At 53.1% G+C, this 22,891-nt stretch overlaps 1 protein-coding gene across 2 annotated transcripts in view; it reads left to right on the top strand.

Annotated features, from left to right (window-relative positions):
* The window catches only part of SFXN5 (sideroflexin 5), an 86,678-nt gene that overhangs the window by 6,260 nt on the left and 57,527 nt on the right, over positions 1–22,891 (top strand). For both annotated transcript variants that reach the window (XM_039551495.1, XM_039551494.1), the window contains exons 2-3: positions 1,544–1,612; positions 9,776–9,853. In XM_039551495.1, coding sequence (XP_039407429.1) covers positions 1,544–1,612; positions 9,776–9,853 — 147 coding nt within the window. The remainder of the gene's footprint in view (positions 1–1,543; positions 1,613–9,775; positions 9,854–22,891) is intronic.

Here is a 22,891-nt window from a genome sequence, read left to right as displayed (position 1 = left end):
TTAAATCCATGCTAATTAAAAACCGCTGTGCTTTTTCCTGGAGTTGCGTGGAGCTCGTTTGTTCCATTGGGGGGGGGGTCTTTTTTTTAGTGCAGAATGTGGAAAAATAGCGGAGTTTTGTGGGGATGGATGCTGCAGTGAGGTGGTCAGCAGTGTTCTGGGCAGGGTCCCTGGAGAGGTATTTCTGCTGGAATGGGGGGCAGGGTTCCCGGAGGAGCAGGGGAGCAGCAGCAGCACGTTCTGGGAAGCGGTGCCAGCAGTGATTAAGCGCTGCTCCCGCGGCTCCATCCACACTCCAGGCCTTTATTTATAGCCCGTTCCTGCAGAACGAGCCTGCAGGAGATGGGCCACGTGCGGATGGAGAGCTCCCGGGATAAAGGGCTCCCAGGATCCCAGAGCTCCGGGGTGGCCATGGCCCTGATCCACATCCCGCTGGGCTCTGTGTGGCTTCTGTGGAGAAGCCACCGGACAGAGAGGGGCCGCTGGACGGGGCTGCCCTGTGTCCACCTGGCCTGAGGGTCTGGCAGCACCTGCCTCTGGATCATGGAGTGCAGGCTGAGGTTGGGTGAGGATGTCCGTGTACCCCAAGGGCTCCCAATCCCTCAGTGTTCCATGGTCTGGTGCTTGGGGTTGGTACAAACTCCACTGATGTTTTTATTCTCACTGTCTGAGTGCTCAGTCTCCTTCTCTCCTTTCCTCTGGAGCTGCCATGAACTTCCCCTCCTGTTTCACAGATCCCTTCCCCTTCCTCCAGACTCTTTTCCCAGTTCTGGAAGTGCTCAGGGCCAGCTTGGGTGGAGCCCTGAGCAGCCTGGTCTGGCTGGGCTCGTTCTTAGCGGCACATTGGGAAAAACCCAAGCTGGAGGTGTTTGTGTAGGGATAACACCATCCCAAAGCTGCTGAGGAGGCTTCTGCTGGGAGCAAAAGGAGGCATCCAGGGAATCCTGGAGTGCTTTGGCTGGGAAGGGACCTTGAAGCCCCTCCAGTGCCAGCCCTACCATGGCAGGGACACCTCCCACTGTCCCAGGGTGCTCCCAGCCCCAGTGTCCAGCCTGGCCTGGGACACTGCCAGGGGTGGGATGTCCACAACCTCTCACCTCCTCCTGGTCTATCCCCAAAATCCGTGATGCCCCTGTGGCTCTGCTGGTGCTCAGAGCTGCTGGCAGGAGGGAGGGTGAGCAGCACAGGGATCGTGTCAGAGGCACTGCAGGGTGGGAATTGCAGCCTTGGGAGCTCTGGAGCTGCACTTTGGGGTTTTTGTGGCCTCAGGCATCTCCCAGGAGTCCCACAGGCAATATTTAATTTTTTGGGGAAAAAGTAAAGGGTATTTGGTGGCATCTCTTTGTTAAAGAATCTGATTGGTGTCCCGCTGGCAGGGTCCAGATCCTCATCTCTGCCCTCCAGATTTCCTATCCCAGAACATCAGTAAACACTTCCTATATTATTTATTTCTAGTTGCTACTTCATTCTGCAAAGGAGATAAACCTTGAAAGGCGATTTCTCACTGACCAGGTTTGTTTCTTTTGTGTCTCCTTTTTTCCAGACTTCATTTTATGGCAGATTCAGGCACTTCTTGGACATCATCGACCCCCGCACTCTCTTTGTGACTGAGGTAATGTGTGCACACCTCTGCTTTGGACAGGGCTGTTTATTAGACAGCTCGAGATTAAAACCAATCTCTGCTGCGAGCAGCAGAAGGGATGAACCCGGCTCTGCAGTGGGTTTGTGTCTCACAGGTGCCTGATTGCCCAAGCGAGCGCTGTTCAGTCTGGAACACAAACCTGCTTTGCATCGGGCACCTGTGGATCCACACCCCCGGCTCCCTCTGCTCACTGGGGAGGCCCTGAACTGGTTTTTGGCAAAGCTGCCAGTGATTTGGTCTTCTCAGCAGGGAAATTCCTACAGGGGTTCATGGCAAAAATGCAGGTGAGGGGATGAGAGCGAATTTTAATTCCATGAGGAGTGATCTGGGTGGGTTTGTGGTGCAGTTCTGTAGGGGCTGCACTCAAGGAGATTTTTTTTTATATTTCAGTTATTGCCCTGTTTGTAACAGGATTTGGGGTTCCTGCTCCTTTATTTCCACTTAGGGTTGTCCAGCTTTAATGCAGCTCTTTGCTGCCATCAGATACTGCTTGAGGGTGATGGGGAATCCTTGGGAAGGAAGAGTTCTACTCCTGGTCTGGAATTCTGCCCTTTGGCCAGAAAACTTTGGATTTTCAGTGAAGGGCAGCTGCTTTTTCCTTTTTATTTTATCTTTTTCCCCAATATCCACCCTGCCCCTCCCCTGGCCCAGCCTGAGGCCGTTCCCTCTCCTCCTGTCCCTGTTCCCTGGGAGCAGAGCCCGACCCACCACCAGCTGCCCCCTCCTGTCAGGGAATTCCAGAGAGGGAAAAGATCCCTCTGGATCCTCCTTTTCTCCAGGCTGAGCCCCTTTCCCTGCTCCCTCAGCTTTTCCTGGGGCTCCAAACCCTTCCCAGCACTTTTTAAGGGCTGAATCTCTTCTGCCTCTGGGGGGAATTTTCCTGCTCTGCCCTCTGTGGAATGCAGAGGGAGTTTGGACTCCCGGGCGAGCTCTGAGCTCAGTTCCTGCTCTGAACCCCCTGGGTGACCTCTGGTTCAACCACACAATTTTCCACCTTCCCGTGGTCACCTTTCCAGACCTTTCCAGGTCTCTGGGGGGTTGGAAAGGGTGTGGATTCAGAGGGATCAGCTGCTGTAACTTCATTTTTCCAGACAGCTTTTGATGAGGTTCCTTCAAGAAGGTGGAACCCAGGGGGAAAAAAGGAGCAAAGCCTGAGTGTCCCAGTTTTATCCTGGGTCAAAATCGAGCAGTTTTGGGTTCCAAAGTGAACCTCAGCAAAGTGGGGAGGTTTGGTGTCCATCACTGGGGGCTGAACTTCAGGGTCTTCAGGAATGGCTTGGGGGCTTTCCAAGGAGGGAAATGCCCTCTGTCATTTCCTTTGGGAGTTTGAATTCCATGGCAGGGGGGCCTCAGCAGACCTGCAGCATCTTTGGTGATGTCCCCATGAGTTCCCTCTCCCTGGAGAAGTCTCTTGCCAAAGCCTGGGTCACTTTTTGGGGCACAAAATCTGCTTTTGGTTTGTTTTGCTCGCTCTGCTCTGTGCGTCTGATCTCCGCTTTGCAATAATTGGGGTGCGCAGACGTGGAACTCAAAAGTTTTTTGCTTTCCTTGGATAATTGAGGGGGCAAATGAAAACCTGGGGAGGTTTGCTGAGCCACAGGCATGTGCAGGGAGCTCCTTCCCACTGACAGATGGCTGCATCTCCCAGGCCCGGGGCTCCCAGGGAACAAACAAATCCCTGTTTGTCTTGGAGGAGCTCATTGGCAAATGGAGCAAAAGAGTAGATAAATGAGTGTCTAATGGGAATGGAGGTTAATCCCATGGAAAATGCTGGGAAATGTGATAATACTTAATTTCTCTCCACCCTTTCCTGGTGGCTGTGTGCTCCATCATCGCATCCTGCTGCTGCCTGTGTCGTGGGGAGGGCTGGAGGGAGCCCGCCGAGGGGGGAATTGAGTTATGGGGAGGATCATCAGTCTCAGTGACACTCTTCCCTTACTCATTTATTTTTCAATAAAGCAGGTTCTTAACGCAATTAGAAACTTCCTTGTGTTTTAGAGGTTCTTGAGGAGGAAACCCTCGGGGGATTCCCCTGAGCATGGGGTTCTGTTGTACCTGTGCTTTTATCTGCCGGGGGAACAATTATCCCCATCACACTCAGCACCAGCTTGTGCTGCCTTCTGAGGGCAGAGGAGCTGGAACACGGCCCCGACCTCGTGCGAGTGCTGCAGCCACCTCTGAAGAGGAGGCTTGGTGGGTGCTAATTCGTCTCATTACTGCCTCTCTAATCAAATCATGTCTTGGCAGCTGCAGATTTGCAAACTTCTGCGATAAGTGGGAAATGTGTCATTGCAGGGTCACCCTGTCCTGTCCCCCAGACCACCAGAGGCCCCTCGATGGGGCAGGGCCTGGCTGGGAGATGTGGGAGGTTCAAATGATCGGAGTAATACTTTTAATTGCTCTGTAATTAAGGTCCATGGGGAGCAGCAGATATTTTGATGAGGTGAACTTATCCCATCTGATGTTAGCCTGGCCACCCTGTTAACACTCTGTGGGAAGCTCTTCCTGATAATAATTCCGAGCCAAAGTGAAATCAGACCTGAAGAGAGCTCCGAAGGGGCTGCCTGTTATCTGCTTTTGCTTTATCTCATTGTTTGAAGGCTGGATCTGCAGAGCATCTTGCACTCCCATATTTGGGTTTAAAATGGAAGCAGGATTAGATGTATGTTATTTATATGAACGATACCTTCTTACTCAGCAGATTGACTGTCTGTGTTTATTCAGTGTCACATCTGCTGGCTCCACTCGAACAAAAAGTTTCTGGCTCCTGTTGTCTGTCACTGTGGATCCAATACAATGGGGCCAGCTGGAGTCAAGTCTGCCGTGTGTGTCATCCTGGGGAGCAGGGAGACCAAACCCCGAGCCGGGCCGTGGCTGGTGGAGGGCACAGCTGGATTGCCACGCCCTCGGGGAGCTGGTGCTGCTGGTGGCCACAGGACCCTTGGGTTGGGGCATGTGGCACCAAGTCATGGCTGGGCTGAAGGTGGAGCCGGTGGAGCTCAGGGCACACAGAGATCAGCGGCCCCAAAACGCCAGTGTGAGCCCAGAGTGAGACACAAACCATCCCCTGTGCCCTGGCCCGTCCGTGGATCCCCTCCCAGGCCCCCAGCGAGCCCTGGCCTCGCTGTGTGTGGGTTCTGAGGCAGGAATGTGTCGTGCTCCTGGCAGAGTGGCTTCGCTCCGGTCTGTATGGCACAGATGGGGTTCTGGAGGCTGCTCCCAGCCATGTGCAGGCACCGTTGGGATCCAAGAGGAGACGAGGCACGGAGCTGCCAGGCAGAAACAGCCCTGGAGCGAGGGGGGCAAGGTGACAACTCAGAGGAAGAGCTCAGGGCTGGGTGGAGGGGTCTGGCACAGGTCCAGGGGTGTTGGTGGGACCCTGCTCAGCTGTCCCTGTGCTGTCATGGGGCTGGAACGGGGGCCATCAGCTCAGGGTGGGGGTGGTTTCCTGCTGGGGTTGTTCCTTCTCCTCCTGAGCACCAGCCTGAGGAAAAGGGGGACATGGGGGGACCTTGTGGCTCTGCACAAGTCCCTGACAGGAGGGGGCAGCCGGGGGGGTCGGGCTCTGCTGGCAGGGAACAGGGACAGGAGGAGAGGGAACGGCCTCAGGCTGGGCCAGGGCAGGCTCAGGGTGGACAGCAGCAGGAATTTCTCCATGGAAAGGGTGCTCAGGCCTTGGAAGTGCCCAGGGCAGGGGGGAGGGATTTAAAGCCCTGTGGATGTGGCACTTGGGGAGGTGGGGCAGTGCTGGCCTGGGCAGTGCTGGGGATGGTTGGACTCCCAGAGGGCTTTTCCAGCCCCAACAGTTCTGGGATTGTGTGGTTCCATCACTCACACTGATCGGGGCTGCTGTGGGTGCCGCAGCTGGTGGGGTTTGTTCCAGGCTCTCCCTCTCCAGAAGGTCCCTGCAGGTGCTGTCCCGGCCCCTGGGGACTCCAATCTGTGCCCAGGAACCGCTTGGCACAGGGCTGGAGGGTTTGGATCCAAACCATGCCAGAGATCCCACTGATGGAGGCTCATCCCAGCTCTGCCTTGTCGATGGCACATCCACAGCCACACACCCAGGCTGAGGGACCAGCCACAGCCCATTCCCTGCTCCTTCCTGAGCTGCAATTCCAAACCTGGCGTTTTCCAGCCGTGCCCCTCCCGGGGCAGCCCCCAGCCCTCCCCAGGGGGATGTGGCTGAGGCTGCAGCGGTGGAGCCCAGGCTGGAGCTCGGTGGGTGCTGCAGGGCTGAGCTCTGTAGGAACATCCCCGGCTGCAGATGGTCTGTCTGGCACCCTATTGTGAGAGCTGAGACCCCAGCAGCCACCACTAGAAGTGCTCGAGGTTTTTTCCGAGGAAAGGGGTATGTAAGGAATGAGACACTCTGGGGAAAAACGTGGTTGTGGGGTTTTTTTTAATCAGGGATGCTGTAAAATCTCGAGTGACACTTCATCCCACAGACAGCAGCAGAGAAACCAAGCAACAATAAATATTGAAACAGTAGCACAACCTTGCAGACAGACCTCGTTTCTGCTGTTAAAGAGGAGCTGAAGTGTAATCTTAGACATTATCAGCTATCAAGTGGAGCTGCATCGTGCTGAAAGCCAGCGAGCGGAGCTGCTTGGCATTTGGAGCTGTTGCGTGTGGTAAAGTTTGCTCCTGGTTTTTTTTGGAGGTTCTGGTTAAAAGAACGTGCTTGACTTTTCCAGAAGGAATAGGAGGCAGCCGAGTCTTCTCCCTAAATTGGGAGGCTTGGGGGGTGTTTGCTGAAGGTACCTGAGCGCCTCGGAGCCGTGTGAAAGGATCTGCTGGACTCGGCTGAACACTTTCGTTCACTTTCTGTGCCACCCTTTTGTCACCCTCAGGCCCCGCTGGCAGTGCTGGGGCAGGACTCCTTTCTCTGCAGAAGTTCCCCTCTGTCCCCAGGGAGCTGAGGGAGGGAATTCGTGGAGGCTGCGATTTTAAAAGCGAGCCCGAGCTTTTCTGTTTGCTGTTTGTTACCATTCTAAACAAGATGGGATCTGGCCAGGGTTGTTATAGTAACTACTAAGATTTCCTCAAGAGAAGGGGGGAAAAAATAGCACGGGCCCCATTCATGCCTTGCTGCAGCTCTCCATTCAGAGTCACACGCTGCTCTGGGAGAGCGTTTGCGAGACGCTCGGTGTAGGTAATTTCGGTGACAAAAACACGTCCCCACAATGAGCACAAACGGCTCTCCAGGATGTGCTGCTGGCACTCCCCGGTTATTTCCCGGCTCTGGAGGCAGCGAGGCTCCTCTTCCCTGGATCTGGGCAGGCGGCTGGCAGGGTTTTCACCTCGGGGTTGTCAGTCTGCACCGGACAATTATCATTCATTGGTGTCCTGCTAGGGAAGGGCTTTTCCTGAGAGGAATTTCTGAACAAGCCTGAGGCCCAGAGCTCTGAGGAATAACTCCAAAGGCACAGGTCCTGTTGTGATCTTGTGGGATTGCTTCTCCTCGAAGGCTGGAAATGCCTGAAACAGCCTAAAAATCCAATTTGTTTCTCAGCCCTGCAGCTCCTCTCAGATTCCCAGTGGTCAACCACGCCCTGAAGTGGCTTTTCCTGGAGTTGGTCATTCCAGCTACAGCCCCTGGGGGTCTTGCAGGAATTCCCAGGAGTCTGGCCATGTGTCCACAGTGTTGGATTTCATTCCCTGTGCCCCTTTCTCAGGGTCAGCGTTTCTCCTGTGGGAGACCCTAAACCCTTGTGGAGGAACAGGACCTCCCCCGGTGATGTTTCTGGAACCCCAGAAAATGCCACCCCAATCCAAAACTCTCCTTTTTTCTCCAGTGTCAAGAGGACTTGGCTTAATTAATGACTCATTTCTCTGTCAGGGGTGTTGGATGGACATGCAAAAGGATGCCCAGTGCCTGCCCTGATCCGTGGAAGGATCCGGGACAATTGATGCTCTGAAAGAATGCAGGATCTCCTCTTTCCAGGAAATATTCACCCTACCACTTCCATGTTATTTTTTCTTAAGCTAAGTTTAAATTTTAAGGCAGGTTCAGCAAGTGTGGATGGGGTTTTTTTGAGCCAGCCATGAAAGCTTTTATATATTAAATAATTTGCTGTTTTTTGGAGGGAGGCTCAGTGTTTGAGGTGGAATGGGATTGCCTGGCCTTTGGAGGTTTCTGAACACCATCAATCCATGTTTGACCCTCCAACATCTGTAGGAAATGACGGCTCTGCTTCTCTGAACTTCCCAATGCTCCAATAAAATGGGAATAGAACAAAAGGAATTGCTCACACCCGGCACTAAAATATGGTCTAATGTTGACCTTCAATGCTGTTCTTGGAGATCCTTCCCCAGCCTGGTCCCTTTTGGGGTGGGAATGAAGGTGCTGGCAGTGCAGGGAGATCCTGAATCTGTGAGGGGCCGGAAGCCCCACCTGGTGGGAGAAATCCAGAGCAGCTCTGGGAATCCCGGAGCTGGATTTGGGTGAACCTCGTGGGCCCTTCCAGCTCAGGAGATTCTGTGATTTTAAGTTCCAAGTGAGAGCTGTAGAAAAGTGGGAGAAGGGTGGTGGGCAGCTCTTCCTGGGACATCCAGGCCCGGAGCTGGGATGGGCTGGTCTAAGAGGGGACTGATTCCAAGCCAACATTCCCAGAAACAGGGCAGGAACTGGGAAATGTGTCACCTGTTACGTGAGTGTGGTGACACAGGCTGAGAGCTTGGCCTGCTAACCCTGGCCTGGACCACCACAAATCCCCGAGCCTGCGTTTTGCCCGGAACATGGAAGGGTTTTTGCCCAGAATATGGAGTTTTTGCCCAGAATACAGCGTTTTTTTGCCGAGGTTGTTCCTGGCTGACACCAAACCTCGAGTTTGCAGAGGCTCTGCTGTGCAGAATCCACCGAGGCTGGGAATGAGGTGGCACTGACAGAGCGAGCTCGGCCGCTGGCAAAGGGCCGTGGATCCGATCCCAAGGGCAGGAATGGCCGCTGTTCCCGCTGTTCGGATGTTCGGAATGTTTGCGGGACGATAGTCTGTGGTTAATTGCTGCTTTCAGGTTGGGCTTCCAGGGAAACAACAAAGCCCCCGTCGATGTGGGCATGAGAGGGAGGGAAGGAGTTTCGCTGCCGTGGATCCTGGAGCGGGGACGGAGCCCGGGGTGGCACCGAGCAGCCCTGGCGGGGCTCCGGGGGCTCCACAGGAGCCACCCCCAGCACCCCCGGGCAGCCTTAGGGAGAATATTCCGCCTTTCTGGAATGTTCTCCGGCACCAGTGCTGGAAAAGCTGCCAAACCCACGGAGCTGGGGCCGGAATGTCGATCCAAGGTCGGTGTCGCTCAGCCGGAGCACGGGCAACCTGCAGGAGGCTCTGGGAAGTGGCGTTTGGCTTCAGATCTTCGGGAGCCATTGCTGAGCGATCCCGGGATTTCTGCAGACCAGGATAAGAAGATTTAACCCCTTGGAAGCTGCTCTTTACATCCTGACTTCTTCCTCTTGAGCTTGGGCAAATCAAAGGATCTTTCTGTCTATTTCTGCTCTGGGGAGGGGGGGTTTGTACTTCCATAAATTCATATATTCTGTGGAAATATATATTCTTTCAAGAAAAAATGTGTATCTTTATAGGCAGATATAGTTCTATATGTATGCTATATATAGTATTCTATCTAATATAGCAGGTATATAGTATATGTTATATATACTGTATAAATAATATAATATAATTAATATAATATAATGGTATTAATATATAAAATAGATATAATTTATGTAATATATATTCTATATTATATATATAAATAATAATATAATATAAATTCTATATTATATATATAATAATAATATAATATAATAATATTTCTATATATAATATATAATGTATGTAATATATATTATATATAAATAATATAGTATAATAGTATATATAATAAAAATATATAATATAATGTAATAGAGTAGTTAACAAAATATGATATGATATAATATAGTATAATATAATATAACATAACATATGGAGCACCCTGGGATAGTGGGAGGTGCCCCTGCCCATCCAGGTGGTTGAACCTGGATGATCCTTAAGGTCCCTTCCAACCCAAGCCATTCCATGGTTCTGGGATGAGCTTTTCCTGGCAGACACCATCATTCTGTGTCTTCAATCCTCGCTGCTGTTTTTGTTGCAGAGTCGCCTGAAGGAAGCGGTGCAGCTGCTGGAGGATTACAAACACGGGACTCTGCCCCCAGGAGTCACCAACAAGGAGGTCAGAGGGAAAAACTGTTAAATTTCTGCTTATTCCTGCGGTTTGGGGGGCAGAGAGGAGCGGGGGGTTCGGGCAGGCTCTTCTGAGGGGCACCTTGGTGTTCCTGTGCTAAGATGCAAACTTCTTGTACAATTAAAAGCAAAACACAAAAGTCCTTTTTTTAGCTGGATGGAAGCTTTTTGTCGCTCCTGTGGGTTCTTGTAGCAGCAGCTGCGAGGCCTCAGCCCCTGCCCTGTTCCTGTTCCAGTAATTTCCATTTCTGCCTGGACACGAGTGTTGTTTGGGCTGCACCAGGTGCTCCTCGTGCTGGAGTTGTGCAGCAGGAGCGGGGCGTTCCTGCCCTTGGAATGGGGGCTGCAGGAGGTCGTGGGATCCCCATGGATGGGCAGCTCCTCGCAGGGTTTGGGGGTTCCTGAGGAAAGGGTCATTTTTGGGGCTTTGGGACAGAGGGATGGGCTGGGTGAGCTCTCCAAGACCACATCAGTCCAATTTTCTGGACTTTTTCCTCATACTCCTCTGCACATGGAACTTGTGGAAGCAGAGATGAGGATTGTAGAGGAGTCAGGCTGCTTTTTGGGTCTTTTACCTCCCAATCCATGCCATGAAACAAAAATCATCATTTTTTGTGTGGGTGTTCCCTCAAACTCTTCCCCATTGCTGTCCATGTGGAGACTCCTGACCATGACACCCACCCAGGAGCTTTTTTATGGTCGTGTTTGTGCATCCAGCACAGAGTGAATCGGTTCTGTGTGATTTAATGTCATGTAAAGATGAATTGATAGCAGATCTGCCTGAGGGGATACAAGCAGCAGCAATTCCAGAGGGCCAGTGCACCTCCCAAATAAACAGGGATGGAAGTGGTGGGGAAATTTTTCCCCACACCCTGTAGGTCAAAGAGCCTCTTTTATTTCTTTTCCCTGTTCACAAGTGGTAATTTCTTTTTGTCAAAGGCAAATATAGGAGGTAAGTGTTGGAATAAATGAAGGAAATTAGAATTTCTTCACTTCGGAAAGGGGCAGCTGGTGCGGTGGGTGCTGCGCTGGGGAAGAGGCACAGCTTCCACAAAAAACAAACGGGAAATTGTCACAAGGCATTGGCCTCCTGCTCCCCTGATGTCAGTGCATTCTTCCAACCAGCATCTGATGGCGAGGCAAAAGCTCCGGGGCTGGGAAGGGAGGGATCAGGAGTGATGCAGCAGCAGTGACTCAGTTCCATCTGCCCGAGGCAGATGACACACGAGCCACTCTCTGTGACAAACCACGCAGACTTTTGACCTACATTTTTTGGAGTGACAAAGCCAGGCTCTTCCCAGGGTTCATTCAGAATTCCAGTGGGGGAGAGCGGCCTCGTGTGCAGGGGGTGAGGCCGTGTGAGCTGGGAGCTTCTGAGTGGGAATCCAGGTGAAGGAGGGGAGGGGAAACGATGGGAAAAGGCCTTTCCTGGGAAATGTTCTCACGTCAGGGTAAGAGTACCAGGGTTTGTGGTGGAATTGTGCCACAGCTCCCTTCGCTCTCTGTGTCAGTGATGTCAGAGGGGTCTGTGTGGTTCTGCTCCTGCAGGAGCCTGGGTGAGATTGCAGCAAGAGCTGCTTGTGTTCAATTACTGCATTAATTAAACCAAACCCCAGCGAGGGCTGAGTGAGCACCTCCATCCCTGGCAGGGTCCAGGGCCAGGTTGGACACTGGGGCTTGGAGCACCCTGGGACAGTGGAAGGTGTCCCTGCCCACAGCAGGGGTGGAACAGCCTTAAGGTCCCTCCAACCAACCCATTCCAGGATCCCATGGGCAGATCCCAGGCTGTGGGACTGGAATGTTGTCCCAGGATGCCATGGCCGCTGTAAGAAGGGTGGGGATGGGAGGGACTGGACGCAGGTGACCCTCGGGGAGCCCAGGCTGCCGTGGGACACAAACAACCACAGTGATGGGGTGACTGGAGCTGCCTTGGTGAGCTGGGGAGGGATCCCTGGAGCAGCAGGTCCCGGTCCTTCTGTGCTCCTGTGGCTGCCTAGTTCTGATTGAACAGGAGGGAATTTGGGCAATAGAATCATGGAATTGCTGAGGCTGGAAAAGCCCTCTGAGATCACAGAGCCCAACCATCCCCAGCACTGCCCAGGCCAGCACTGCCCCGTGTCCCCAAGTGCCACATCCACAGGGCTTTAAATCCCTCCAGGGATGGGGACTCCACCCCCTGTGCCAGGGCTGGACAGCCCTTTCCAGGAAGGAATATTCCCAATATCCACCCTGAGCCTGCCCTGGCCCAGCCTGAGGCCGTTCCCTCTCCTCCTGTCCCTGTTCCCTGGGAGCAGAGCCCAACCCCAAGCCTCTCACTCCCATCGCTATCACCCCAAATTTGATCCAAAGACACCTGGAAAGTGCATTTTGGCTTTCCTGGAGCTGAGACTGACAGTTTTCCTGTCTTTTCTGTGCACCACTCTCTGCAGGATGGGCTCTGGCTGGAGGCAGTAACAATTGGCAGTTTTCTGGTGCTAATTTGGGAGAGGGCAGCGCTGGAGCTCTGGAGAGGGGCCTGGTTTGTGGCACAGGGATTGGTGCTGGGATACGGGACTGAGCCGCGTCCTGTGTTATAACTGAGTGTCCCACTCCTCTGCTGCACTGGTGAGGTTGCCACATGTGGCAGGACACCAGCAGGTAGAGGTAATTTGATTTCTGATTTTGGGGGGTTTTACCCCTCTCTGGCTGGGATCTGAGCTGGTCCCTTTGTGTCCCCGTGGGCAAGGCGTGGATGTTGGAGTGGTGACCTGGGAACACGGAGTCTGAGAGAGGATAAACTGCAGTTATTGCTCATCAAAAAGGCTGGGCGGGACTTCAGTGATCTCAAGGGAGAATTGACTTGATCTCCTTTAAGAGCTGCTTCCCGTTTGGCTGCTCGGACCCCTCAGAACTGCTGCCCTTTGAACTGGACGTGGCACACAAAGAAATGTCTGAACGGGCTGAGCTTCATAATCAGCGTGAGAGTCGCGCTCACCTTCGAAGGCTTTAAAAACAACGCCCTGGGCAGAGTTTTAATGCATTAATTCTCCAGGAAGCCAACGCTCCCCCCCTCAGGAGGCAGCTCGGAGATCAAGCAGACGAGTTGTTTTGACAGAGCGCTTCACCAAGCTCCCGACTGAGCCTCTCCGGTGGAGCCGCGTTTGACAGAGCTCGAATCCCCGCGCTCTGCCTCATTCAGAAATCCGTGGCTCTCGGCGAGGATGGCAGGAGCTGCAGCCTCCCGGCAGCTCGGCGCGGTCCCTGGCGCCTGCTGAAATGGTTTCGCCGCATGAGAAATGGAAAATACAGAGCCTAGAGCTATGTCACAGCAAGCAGCTCCTCCACACGCAGCTTCTTGACAGGGTTCTCATGGAACCAGCCCTGCTCTGCTGCATTTCCCAGGCAGGTTTTTCCAAATGAGCTGGAATGGAATGGTTACGGACTAGCTAAAGATAAAAATCCTCTGAAGAGCCGTGAGTGTGCTTTCAGCACTTCCCCAGGACCACCTCCGAGCCAGTTTCCAGAATAAACGCTGGAACACTGGACAGGGGCAGTGCCAGCTCCTGCAGCTCTGCCCCTTCCAGGCCTCTCCCACCCATCCAGAGGCTCCTGTTCTTCCTCTTGAACTGGATTTCACTGCTCAGGAAAATGGCCATTAACTCAAGGTGGGAAAAACCCATTTCTGGGGCCTCATTAACAAAAATGAAGAATTGATCTCTCACCTGTCGATAGCTGCTGCACTGCTGAGAGCTCCTTATCGAGGGGGACTGTGGGGTTTGTTCCTACATTAGAAAGATGTTTTAAAAACAGGATTTTTTGTCCTGGGTGTATCAATTATGTGGTCAGCAAAACAGAGGAGAAAGAGCTGCTTGATCAGTATTTATTCAGTGGAGCAGGAAAACACACTCCAGTCTCCATTTCTTCAGCTGAGCTTATTTCCTTGAGTTTTTATTGAAATATTTGAAAGCCAGGCTTGCTTTTTATTAAATATGCAGCTGAATGCTTGTTAAAGTTCCCCCAACCCCAAATGTTCTGTGCAGTGGGAATACCCCACGCTGTCATTAACCCCCAACAGGCTCCTAGGATTTCCTATTTTTTCTCGAAATGAAAAGGTGACCTTGCTAATGCCCCTGTTTGGGGTGTTCTTCTGCTCTCTTGGTCATTTGGGTGAAATATCTGAGGAGGATTAGAGAAGATGCTTGGAGGAGAAACCCCCTAAGGGCCTTGGGGAGGTTTGGTCTCGTGGGGGGGCAGTTTGGGTGATGGAACTCCATGGATCCAGAAGCATTTTGGTGGCAGGAACAGCGGCTTCTTAGCAGGGTTGGGAAATTTTAGGAATTTAGAATTTTTACTGTGAAAAGCCCAGGAGAACTGGTGGGTTCTGTTTGTCCTCCTGGGGCTCCTGCAGAGGGTGAGGTGGAGGTGCTGCTGTGGCACCTGCTGGTCCCTGTGTCCCCTTTCATCCCCCTGTCCCAGGGGAAGCTGGAAAATGGGATCTTAGAGGGGAGGTGAAGAGGGAAAGGAAATGTGGAGGGAAAAACTGGTCCAGTTGTCATTTATGTCTCCCCTTTTCCAGCTCTGTAGGAATTGCACTCATGGAATCATGGAATGGTTTGGAAAGAGCTGGAAGGGACCTTAAATCCCATCCCACCCCATCCATGGGCAGGATACTTCCCACCATCCCAGGCTGCTCCAAGCCCCAGTGTCCAGCCTGGCCTTGGGCACTGCCAGGGATCCAGGGGCAGCCCCAGCTGCTCTGGCAATTCCATTCCCAGCAATTCCTTCCCAACATCCCAGCCCAAGCTCCCCTTTCCCACTGGGAAGCCATTCCCTGCCTCCTGGCCCTCCAGCCCTTGGCCCCAGTCCCTCTGCAGCTCTCCTGGAGCCCCTTTAGGCCCTGCAAGGGGCTCGCAGCTCTCCCTGGCTCCTTCCCTTCTCCAAGGGAACATTCCCAGCTCTCCCAGCCTGATCCAGAGCAGAGGGGCTCCAGCCCTGGAGCAGCTCCTGGCCCTGTTATTGCCCTTCTGTAAAGATTCCCTCATTGTTTGCATTTTGTGCTCCTCATGTAACCATGGAATCCCAGAATCCCAGACTGGTTTGGGCTGGAAGGGGCCGTAAGGAACATCCAGTCCCACCCCCTGCCATGGGCCTGGACACCTCCCACTAGCTCAGGGTGCTCATTTAAGTGGTCTCATGGTACCTCAGCAACCTTTGCAGCCAGAATTCCTCAGGGACTGGGATTGGGATGTGCTGTGGGTCCCTCCCTGTGTGAGGGTCCCACCCTGTGCTGAGGTCCCTGTGCTGAAGGAAGGTCCCCATGCTGAGGGTCCCCATGCCGAGGGTCCCACCCTGCGCTGAGGGTCCCTGTCCCAGGGCCATTCCAACGCCGGCTCCGTGGCTGCTCCCAGGACTGGCAGGATCCGTCCCCATGGAGCTCTGGTGGCTGCTGCGAGTGGGAAGGTGCAAATGACACACACGAGGGCTCTGGGAGCCAATTTGCAGCAGAAGGTAGAGACTGTAACATATCCAATTCCAATTCCAGACAGGGCAGGCAATTCCCCAAACTGCCTCCTGGAGGGAATCTCCGCTGGAGGGAAAAGGTTTCATTTGAGGGAATGGTTTCTCCCCTGAAAGCCAGGGCTGGAAAATACCAGCCTGGTAAACAAGGATGGAGAGCCAGCTTGCTGAAACACGGACATTTTCCCTGTTTTGGGAATGTTGATGCTGAGGTTTCACCTCAAACCAAAAGGCTGTACCAACTGCGGGGCATAATGATGTGGCTTTTGTCCTTTATCCTCAGCTTCTCCCACTAATTTGTGGGGTTGCATCTGTGTCCTCTGTGTGTGTGAGTCCCTCTCCCACCCTGTCCAAGAGCCCAGCACAGATTGGGGGAACAGATTGGTGCTGGCATGGCAGCAGTGGTAAAAGTTGAGGGAAGCAGCACTCGGTGGCTATCAGCTCCAGAGGGACTGAAATCCCTCCTCTTCATGGCACAGCTGCTTCTCCTGGGGGATTTTTTGGCTCCAGGAAAACCCTGTCCAAGGCTGGGGAACTTGGATGTGCTGAGGGTTTGGGCACCAAAGATCTGCCTTGGGAGATGTGCAGTTGGGTATTGGCACTGGGGGTACTTCATGGTGAACTTCAGGTTTGTTCATCACTTCTTCCCCCAAAATACTTCCATTTTCCTAGCTAGAATTCCCTGCAGTCATTCCATGCCTGAACTGCATTTCCGTTCCCTTGCACGCTGAATTTTGGCCTTAGAAACCAGGGTAGGAAGAGCTGCTGAGCTCCTGGTTTAATATCCCTGCTCCTCAGAGTGCTCCAAATACTGACCAGCAGCAGCCCGGGATGCTGGAATGCTGCTGGAAATTGGGATCAGAGCCCTGATTTCCCCCATTTGTAGGTTCCTACCATTCTATCCTAAAAATGTAGTACCTGAACAAGCAGTAGGGCACGGTCCGAGGAGTGCAGCGGTGAAGGCTCCTCATGCTGCCGTCCCTGCCCGCTGTCCCCGCTGTCCCCGCGGCCCGTCCCGGGCTGGCACCTCGGCTCCTCCCTGTGCTCCTGCCAGCAGAGAGAGGCAAAGAGCCACAGAACAGCAGCACTGTCTCGGGGGGGGGGAGACTCTGCAGGGGGAGTGATGCTTTTCCCGTGCAAGGTTCTGATTTTTAATGCCAATAAGAGGTTTAAAAACGTAGATAATTAATTAAACGCAGCCCTCGGGCCCTCAGTCTCACAGAGCCGCCGCTGTCCTCAAGCAGAATGAAGGTGCTGCCTGTTAAATGTCTCATTCCCTGAAGTTCAGATCTGAACTGGCACAGGTTTGCTCTGTGCCCAGACTATTGGAAGGGGAGGTGTGAAGCCATGGCAGCGTCAGCAGTGCCACGGCTCTGCCTCCTTCTCCCGGCCATGTGTTCCCACCTCCCCGAGCCTTGCACTGGCACAGCTGGGTGTTCAGGGAGCTGAGCTTAATAAAAACTCGAGCTCCCTTCCCCCTCTCCCAAAATGCTCGTTTTTTGCCTCTGACTCCCCTTATTGTCCCTGTTGTCTGCGCAGTGTGAGGGATGGGATGCACAGGGGCATCAGGGGCTGCGGTGCCATAACAGGAACCAGCCCGAGCTGCTGAAGGGGAGAGAAACCTGAGGTGGAGGCTGGAAATTAATCCAGGGATCACAAAACCAGGAATAAACATCCTGAGCTGCGGATCTTTGCTGACTGAAAGCCTTGCAGCTGCGAGACACCAGGGTTTAGGATTTTTGATCCATGTCTCCCTCTTTGCTGTAGGATCATAGGGTGGCTCAGGCTGGAGAGGACCTGGGGAGGTCACCTAGTCCAGCACAGCTCCCCGGATTTCCTGCTGGAGTTCTGCCTGTTCATTTGGCTGGGTGTTTACCTGCACCTCCTGCCAAAATGCAAGAACATCTTACTTGTGAGCAAACCGGAGCAGCGACCCAGCTCAGCTACTGCTTTTGTCCCCTCAGCTCCACCCTGAAAGCTTCACCCCTGAGCGTCAGGGGGAGGAAATAAAATTTAAAAAGAAGTGCCCGATGTGGAAAAGGCAGCTGGGTGGATGGTCGCTCGGAGCCAGACATGTGCCGTGCTCCAGCCAGCCCTTGGTGCGCGTTGGCGGAGCCGAGCCGTGCTGTGTCACTTGTGACTTCTCACTCCTCAGCCCTTCCAAACGCACTCCTGGCAACTCGCTGTTTCGAAACTGTTTCACTTCTCCCCCATTAGGATCGGTGGAGTGAAAAGAGGCTCAGCAGCCTAATGGGCACGTATTTATTGCTGTGCTCTTGCCTCAATCAGGTTAGCAGCGGGGAGAGCCGCGCACGCTGCCCCAGACACAGCAGCGAACAATGAATCCATCAGGGACTAAAGAGCCGCCCTTTTGGGGAATAATGGCTTTTCCTAACGGTGTTGATGAAGAGCGAAGAGGTCCATTTGCAGTAAACTGTAATTTTTCCCCGCTCTGGTCTCCTGCAGGACGCGATAGAACGGGGATGTATCGCTGTCCTGCTGCTGCCTTTTCTCGGCAGGAAAGTGCCCCTTTGCTGGGCCGAGGGCTGCGCTTGGATTTTCCACCCTCTGCAGTCTGAGTATTCTCGGTGGCACTAAAATGAGCGGATTTTAGGCCTCATTTCAGCCCGTCAGAGGACAAAGGCACGGAAGGAGCAGTAATTGCACCTCAAACCTCCCTGCTCCCCGACTGCTGCTCCTGCTGCTCCTCCTCAGTCACACACCGGCTTTGTTTCAGCTCATCAGCGCGGGATTTAGGGAGTTTATCCCAAATCACCTCCAGATTACAGAGCAGATTAGATTGGCGAGCTTGGTGTGGCTAAAATGAGATGAAACAAATCTGATCTGGAGCAGCCTTAGCTGGATTAGGGAGCCTGGCTGCCCAGGCAGGGTTGGACACTGCTAAGGTTCCCATCCAACCCAAACTATTCCATGATTCCAGATGTATCCAAGTCCTTCTCCAGTCCTGGTGCAATGATGGTTTTCAGTGAGTGATTCTCACTCTGCTGAAGTCTTTCCAGGAGAGTGCTGGGAGGATTAATTAGTTAATGTTTATTGAGTGCTGGGAGGCTGCACGGTGTTATTTCAGTGCTGCCTTATTTTATCCGTGGGGACTCGATTCTGGTTCCACCTACACTTGGTTTGGGATCTGGCAGCAGCTCCTGGGGCTGGGAATCAGCAGGGCCAGGGCAGTGCCCATCCCCTGGGCTGGCACTGCTGGGGCACCTCCAGTGCTGGGGGCAGCTCTGGAGGGACCCTGAGGGGCTGGAGCTGTCCAGGGAAGGGAACGGGGCTGGGAAGGGGCTGGAGAATTCCTGAGAGAGCTGGAAAGGGGCTCAGGCTGGAGCAAAGGAGGCTCAGGGGGGACCTTGTGGCTCTGCACAAGTCCCTGACAGGAGGGGGCAGCCGGGGGGGTCGGGCTCTGCTGGCAGGGAACAGGGACAGGAGGAGAGGGAACGGCCTCAAGCTGGGCCAGGGCAGGCTCAGGGTGGATATTGGGAATATTCCTTCCTGGAAAGGGCTGTCCAGGCCTGGCACAGCTGCCCAGGGCAGGGGTGGAGTCCCCATCCCTGGAGGGATTTCAAAGCCCTGCGGATGTGGCACTTGGGGACACGGGCAGTGGTGGCCTGGGCAGTGCTGCGGATGGTTGGGCTTGATGGTCTTAAAAGTCTTTTCCAACCCAAACAATTCCCTGATTCTCTGATTCTTCTCAATGACTCAACGATGCTTTGAATGGCAAAGGAGTTCTCCCTTGGCATCCCAGAAGAGCTTCAGGTGCCTCCTGTGCTGACTCATTTCAGTGTCAGGGGGCAGAAAATGAACAGATCCCTTTGTGATCTGCCCCCCTCCTGGGCTCAGCTGAGCTTTGTGTCCCGAAGAACCAAAACCTTTCTAATGGGAAGATTTTAGGAGCGGGGTTGTAAAAGCTCTGGTGGGGAGATTTCCTCTGAGGAGCTAGAAGAGACATAAGGTGGTGTTATCTCGTTTTCCAGGTTTATCAGGACAGCCCGACAGCAGATCCCATATCTGTGAGCAGCTATAGTTGGGAAATTTTTTGCCCCCCTCATTTCGATCATTTAAACGACTGGGACTATTGGGAAAGCACATCTGGATTGGAGGCTGTCCCTCCCAAGGGTGCAGGAAGGGAGTTTGTTGTGCTCCAGGAGGAGCTTTGCTGCATCCCACATTCTGCACCACCCAATATTTGGAATTCAGTGTGGGCTGGATGATCCGAGCTGTGCTTTAATAAACCTCACAACCCCCAGAGTGTGAAACCACTGGCAGTTCCTGACGGGGTGCAAACTCCAGGCTGTTACCTCGTTAAAATCCACATTTCCTGGGTGCAGGCGGGGCCTGGTGGAAGGTGAGAACATCTCTGGTGGAGCAGGAAGGGGAGGAACAGACTTTGAAATGAAACTGACTGGACAGATGAAAGAAATTAACTAAAAATACTCATTTTTCATTGATTTCCTCTTCAGCCCTGTCCTTACTTAGGGGGTTTTGCTGTGTAATGGTGCAAAGTCTAAGCCAGGCAGACCCCACTGAAGGACTCAGACCTCTGGCTTTTCTCCTCCGCGCTGGGCTCATCTCCCCTGTGACGCCTAATTAGTTCTGTGTCTATAATTGTGCCTTGTCATTATGAGTGATTACTGAGTGATTAATCAATAAGGGCTTTTCTCCAGGGAGTTATTCCCAGCGTGGCACAGCCAGAGCAGGCACCCATGGATGTAGGATCAGTCCTTACGTGGTGGCACCAGGTGGTTTTAAGCAGAAGGAGGATTGATTTGGATTAGAAATGAGGCAGAAGTTTTTTGTGATGGGGGTGACAAATGAATTCCCGTCTCTGAGTCCAGGACTGCGAAGTGTTCCTGTGTTTAATAGGAGGAGGCTCATCCATTGAGGGGAACTGGAACCCTTCGTGCTGTGTTTATAGTGACAGGTGTTGGTGAAGAGATTGGGGCTGGATGGAGTCTTTAAATAAATTCTTTTTTTTTTTTTTAAACTATCTCTAAGCTGCAATTCTGCTGCTAAATAAGGATTGCTAATGACTGTCCTGACAAGCAAAGATCACATCTCTTCCCAAGATTTATTCCAGTCTCCATCTCCTTACCACAGCTTTGGTTCTCTTCAGATCCTGGTGGTCTTTGATCCCCTGCCTCAAATACCACGAGCAGGTGATGTTTCTGGAAAACTGAATTCAGCTCCTGAGTTCATAAAATCCCAGAGTCCTGGAATGGTTTGGGTGGGAAGGGACCTTAAATCCCATCCAGTGCCACCCCTGCCAGGGCAGGGACACCTCCCACTGTCCCAGGCTGCTCCAAGCCCCAATGTCCAGCCTGGCCTTGGGCACTGCCAGGGATCCAGGGGCAGCCCCAGCTGCTCTGGCAATTCCATTCCAGGGCCTCGCCACCCTCCCAGCCAGCAATTCCTTCCCAATCTCCCACCCATCCCTGCCCTCTGGCACTGGGAAGCCATTCCCTGTGTCCTGTCCCTCCAGCCCTTGTGAAAAGTTTCTCTCCATCTTCCTTGTTGGCCCCTTCAGGTCCTGCAAGGCCACAGTGAGGTCACCCCAAAGCTTCTCCTCTCCAGGCTGAGCAATCCCAACTCTTTCCTCCCAGCAGAGCTGCTCCATCCCTCTGACCATCCTGGTGCTCCCTCTGGACTCGCTCCAGCAGCTCCAGGTCCTTCCCAGACTGGGAGCCCCAAGCTCAGGGCTGTAGGACTCTGCTACAGATGGTGACAAAAGTGGTGATTCTTCCTCAAAAAATCTGTAGAAAAGTCAGAATCCTGGAAAAGACAATTGGAAATCTCATCCACAAGTCCAGTGCCCTGAAATGCTGGATCTGAGACCACTTGGGAACAGCCTGGAGCTGATTCCTCCCCATCCATGAAGGACCTCTCCAGGAAGCAGAGCCTGATCTGTCCCATGAGGTCTTCCCCCTGATCTGACCAAGGGAAAGTTGCAGTGGCCACAGGCTGGAGAAAAGTGTCCATTCCTGCCTGCTTGGGATGCAGGTGGAGAGTGGAATATCGGGATAACACTTCCCTGGTGTCATCCCACCCTTGAGCACCCAAATTCGAGTGAGGCAAAGCCCCTGTGGAGCTTTGAGCCATCCAAGGGAAATCCTCCATCCCAGAGACCCTCCTGATCCAGGCTCATCATATTCAGCAATCCTGGGCTTAAATCTAAAACCGAGCATGAATCTGGAGTCGTTCCCTGTGCTCCAGAGTAGATTCCCCAGTTTCCCAGTGCTGTGGATGAGATGGAAACGTGGCTGTTCCTCCAGGACGGCCGGAGAGGGCGGGAATGAAACCCCAGCACAAACAGAGACTCCTCTCCCAGAGGAGCCCCGGGCTGGCAGGACTCGTCAGGGAGCTGGAGCTGCTGGAAAACGCTGCAGACAGAAAGGGAATTAGAGGAGAAAGAAGTGAAAATGAGCTGGCAGAATCTTGAGGTGACTCATCAGGTGCATCTTGTGAAGTCTCTTTGGGAGAAGTAATGAAATCGCATGTTCTAACAATATTTGCACTGCAGCAGGGAAAGGCATAAATATTGGGATCAATTAATGAAATTAGAGAATTTGACCAAAAAAGCCCTCGTGCTGGCTCAGAAACCATCCCTCTTCCTTTTTGCTGGTGTCAGTGCCGGCAGTTGGAGAGGAAAATCCCGCAGTTCTGTTTCCCACCCGGGATAAAGGAGATCTGGGCAGCTGTGGGGTCACTGGGATGTGCTGGGAGGTCACCTGGAGCCCAAGGAATTCCACCCTCACCCCATGGAACTTCTCCGGCTGGTAGGCAGGTAAGGACCTGGTGACTGTCTGGGCACGGAGCCTCCTTCCCTTCGGATTTTGGGATTTAGACCCACCTGGTCTGTACCACCCACAGGGATTGTCCTTTGTGTCCCCCAACCTCTGTTTTCCACCTGGAAAAGGGGGAATAATGATTTTCCTTATAAAGGGAATTTTTCCTCAGGAAAACTCCTGTGGATATGTGACATTTAGAGCTTCAATTCCTCATCACAAGCAGTGGAGCTCATCACAGAACTCGATTTTGGAGTGTGGGATGAATTGGGAGTGAAATCTGGGGCTGTTGGTATCAATGGGCCAATTGATGCCGTTTAGAGCAGAGCAATCACCTTATCCCAACAGAATTTTAATGGATTTATATTTGGGAGTGGCAATAAACCTGGGGTGAGGGATGAGGCTTAATTAACAGCCTGACGATGATGAACTCAGCAGGGTGAGTGCTGATTTGCAGGTGCACCCCAGCACCCGGCGGGGTTTTGGTGGGGTGATCGTGAGCCAAAAAGAGCCATCACCATGCTGGGACTCAGCAGCAGCAGGAGCAGAACTCCCCAGGTTCTCGTGCCCCGGGATTGGCTCCGGCACAACTCCCTTGGAATAATTCCCCTGGTTCCTGGCGGTCTCCACTCAAGAGGATGTTGACAAATTGGAAAGAAGTAAAAGAGCCACGAGGGTGGGGAGAGATTGGCAAAGGAGCCTTGCCAGGGAAGCAGCCAGGCTCCTGGCTC

This window comes from Corvus cornix, chromosome 4, assembly GCF_000738735.6.
Source record: "Corvus cornix cornix isolate S_Up_H32 chromosome 4, ASM73873v5, whole genome shotgun sequence".
Classification (NCBI taxonomy): Eukaryota; Metazoa; Chordata; class Aves; order Passeriformes; family Corvidae; genus Corvus; species Corvus cornix.
The sequence above is the reverse complement of the archived record's forward strand: the minus strand, read 5'-3'. Positions and strand labels throughout refer to the sequence as shown.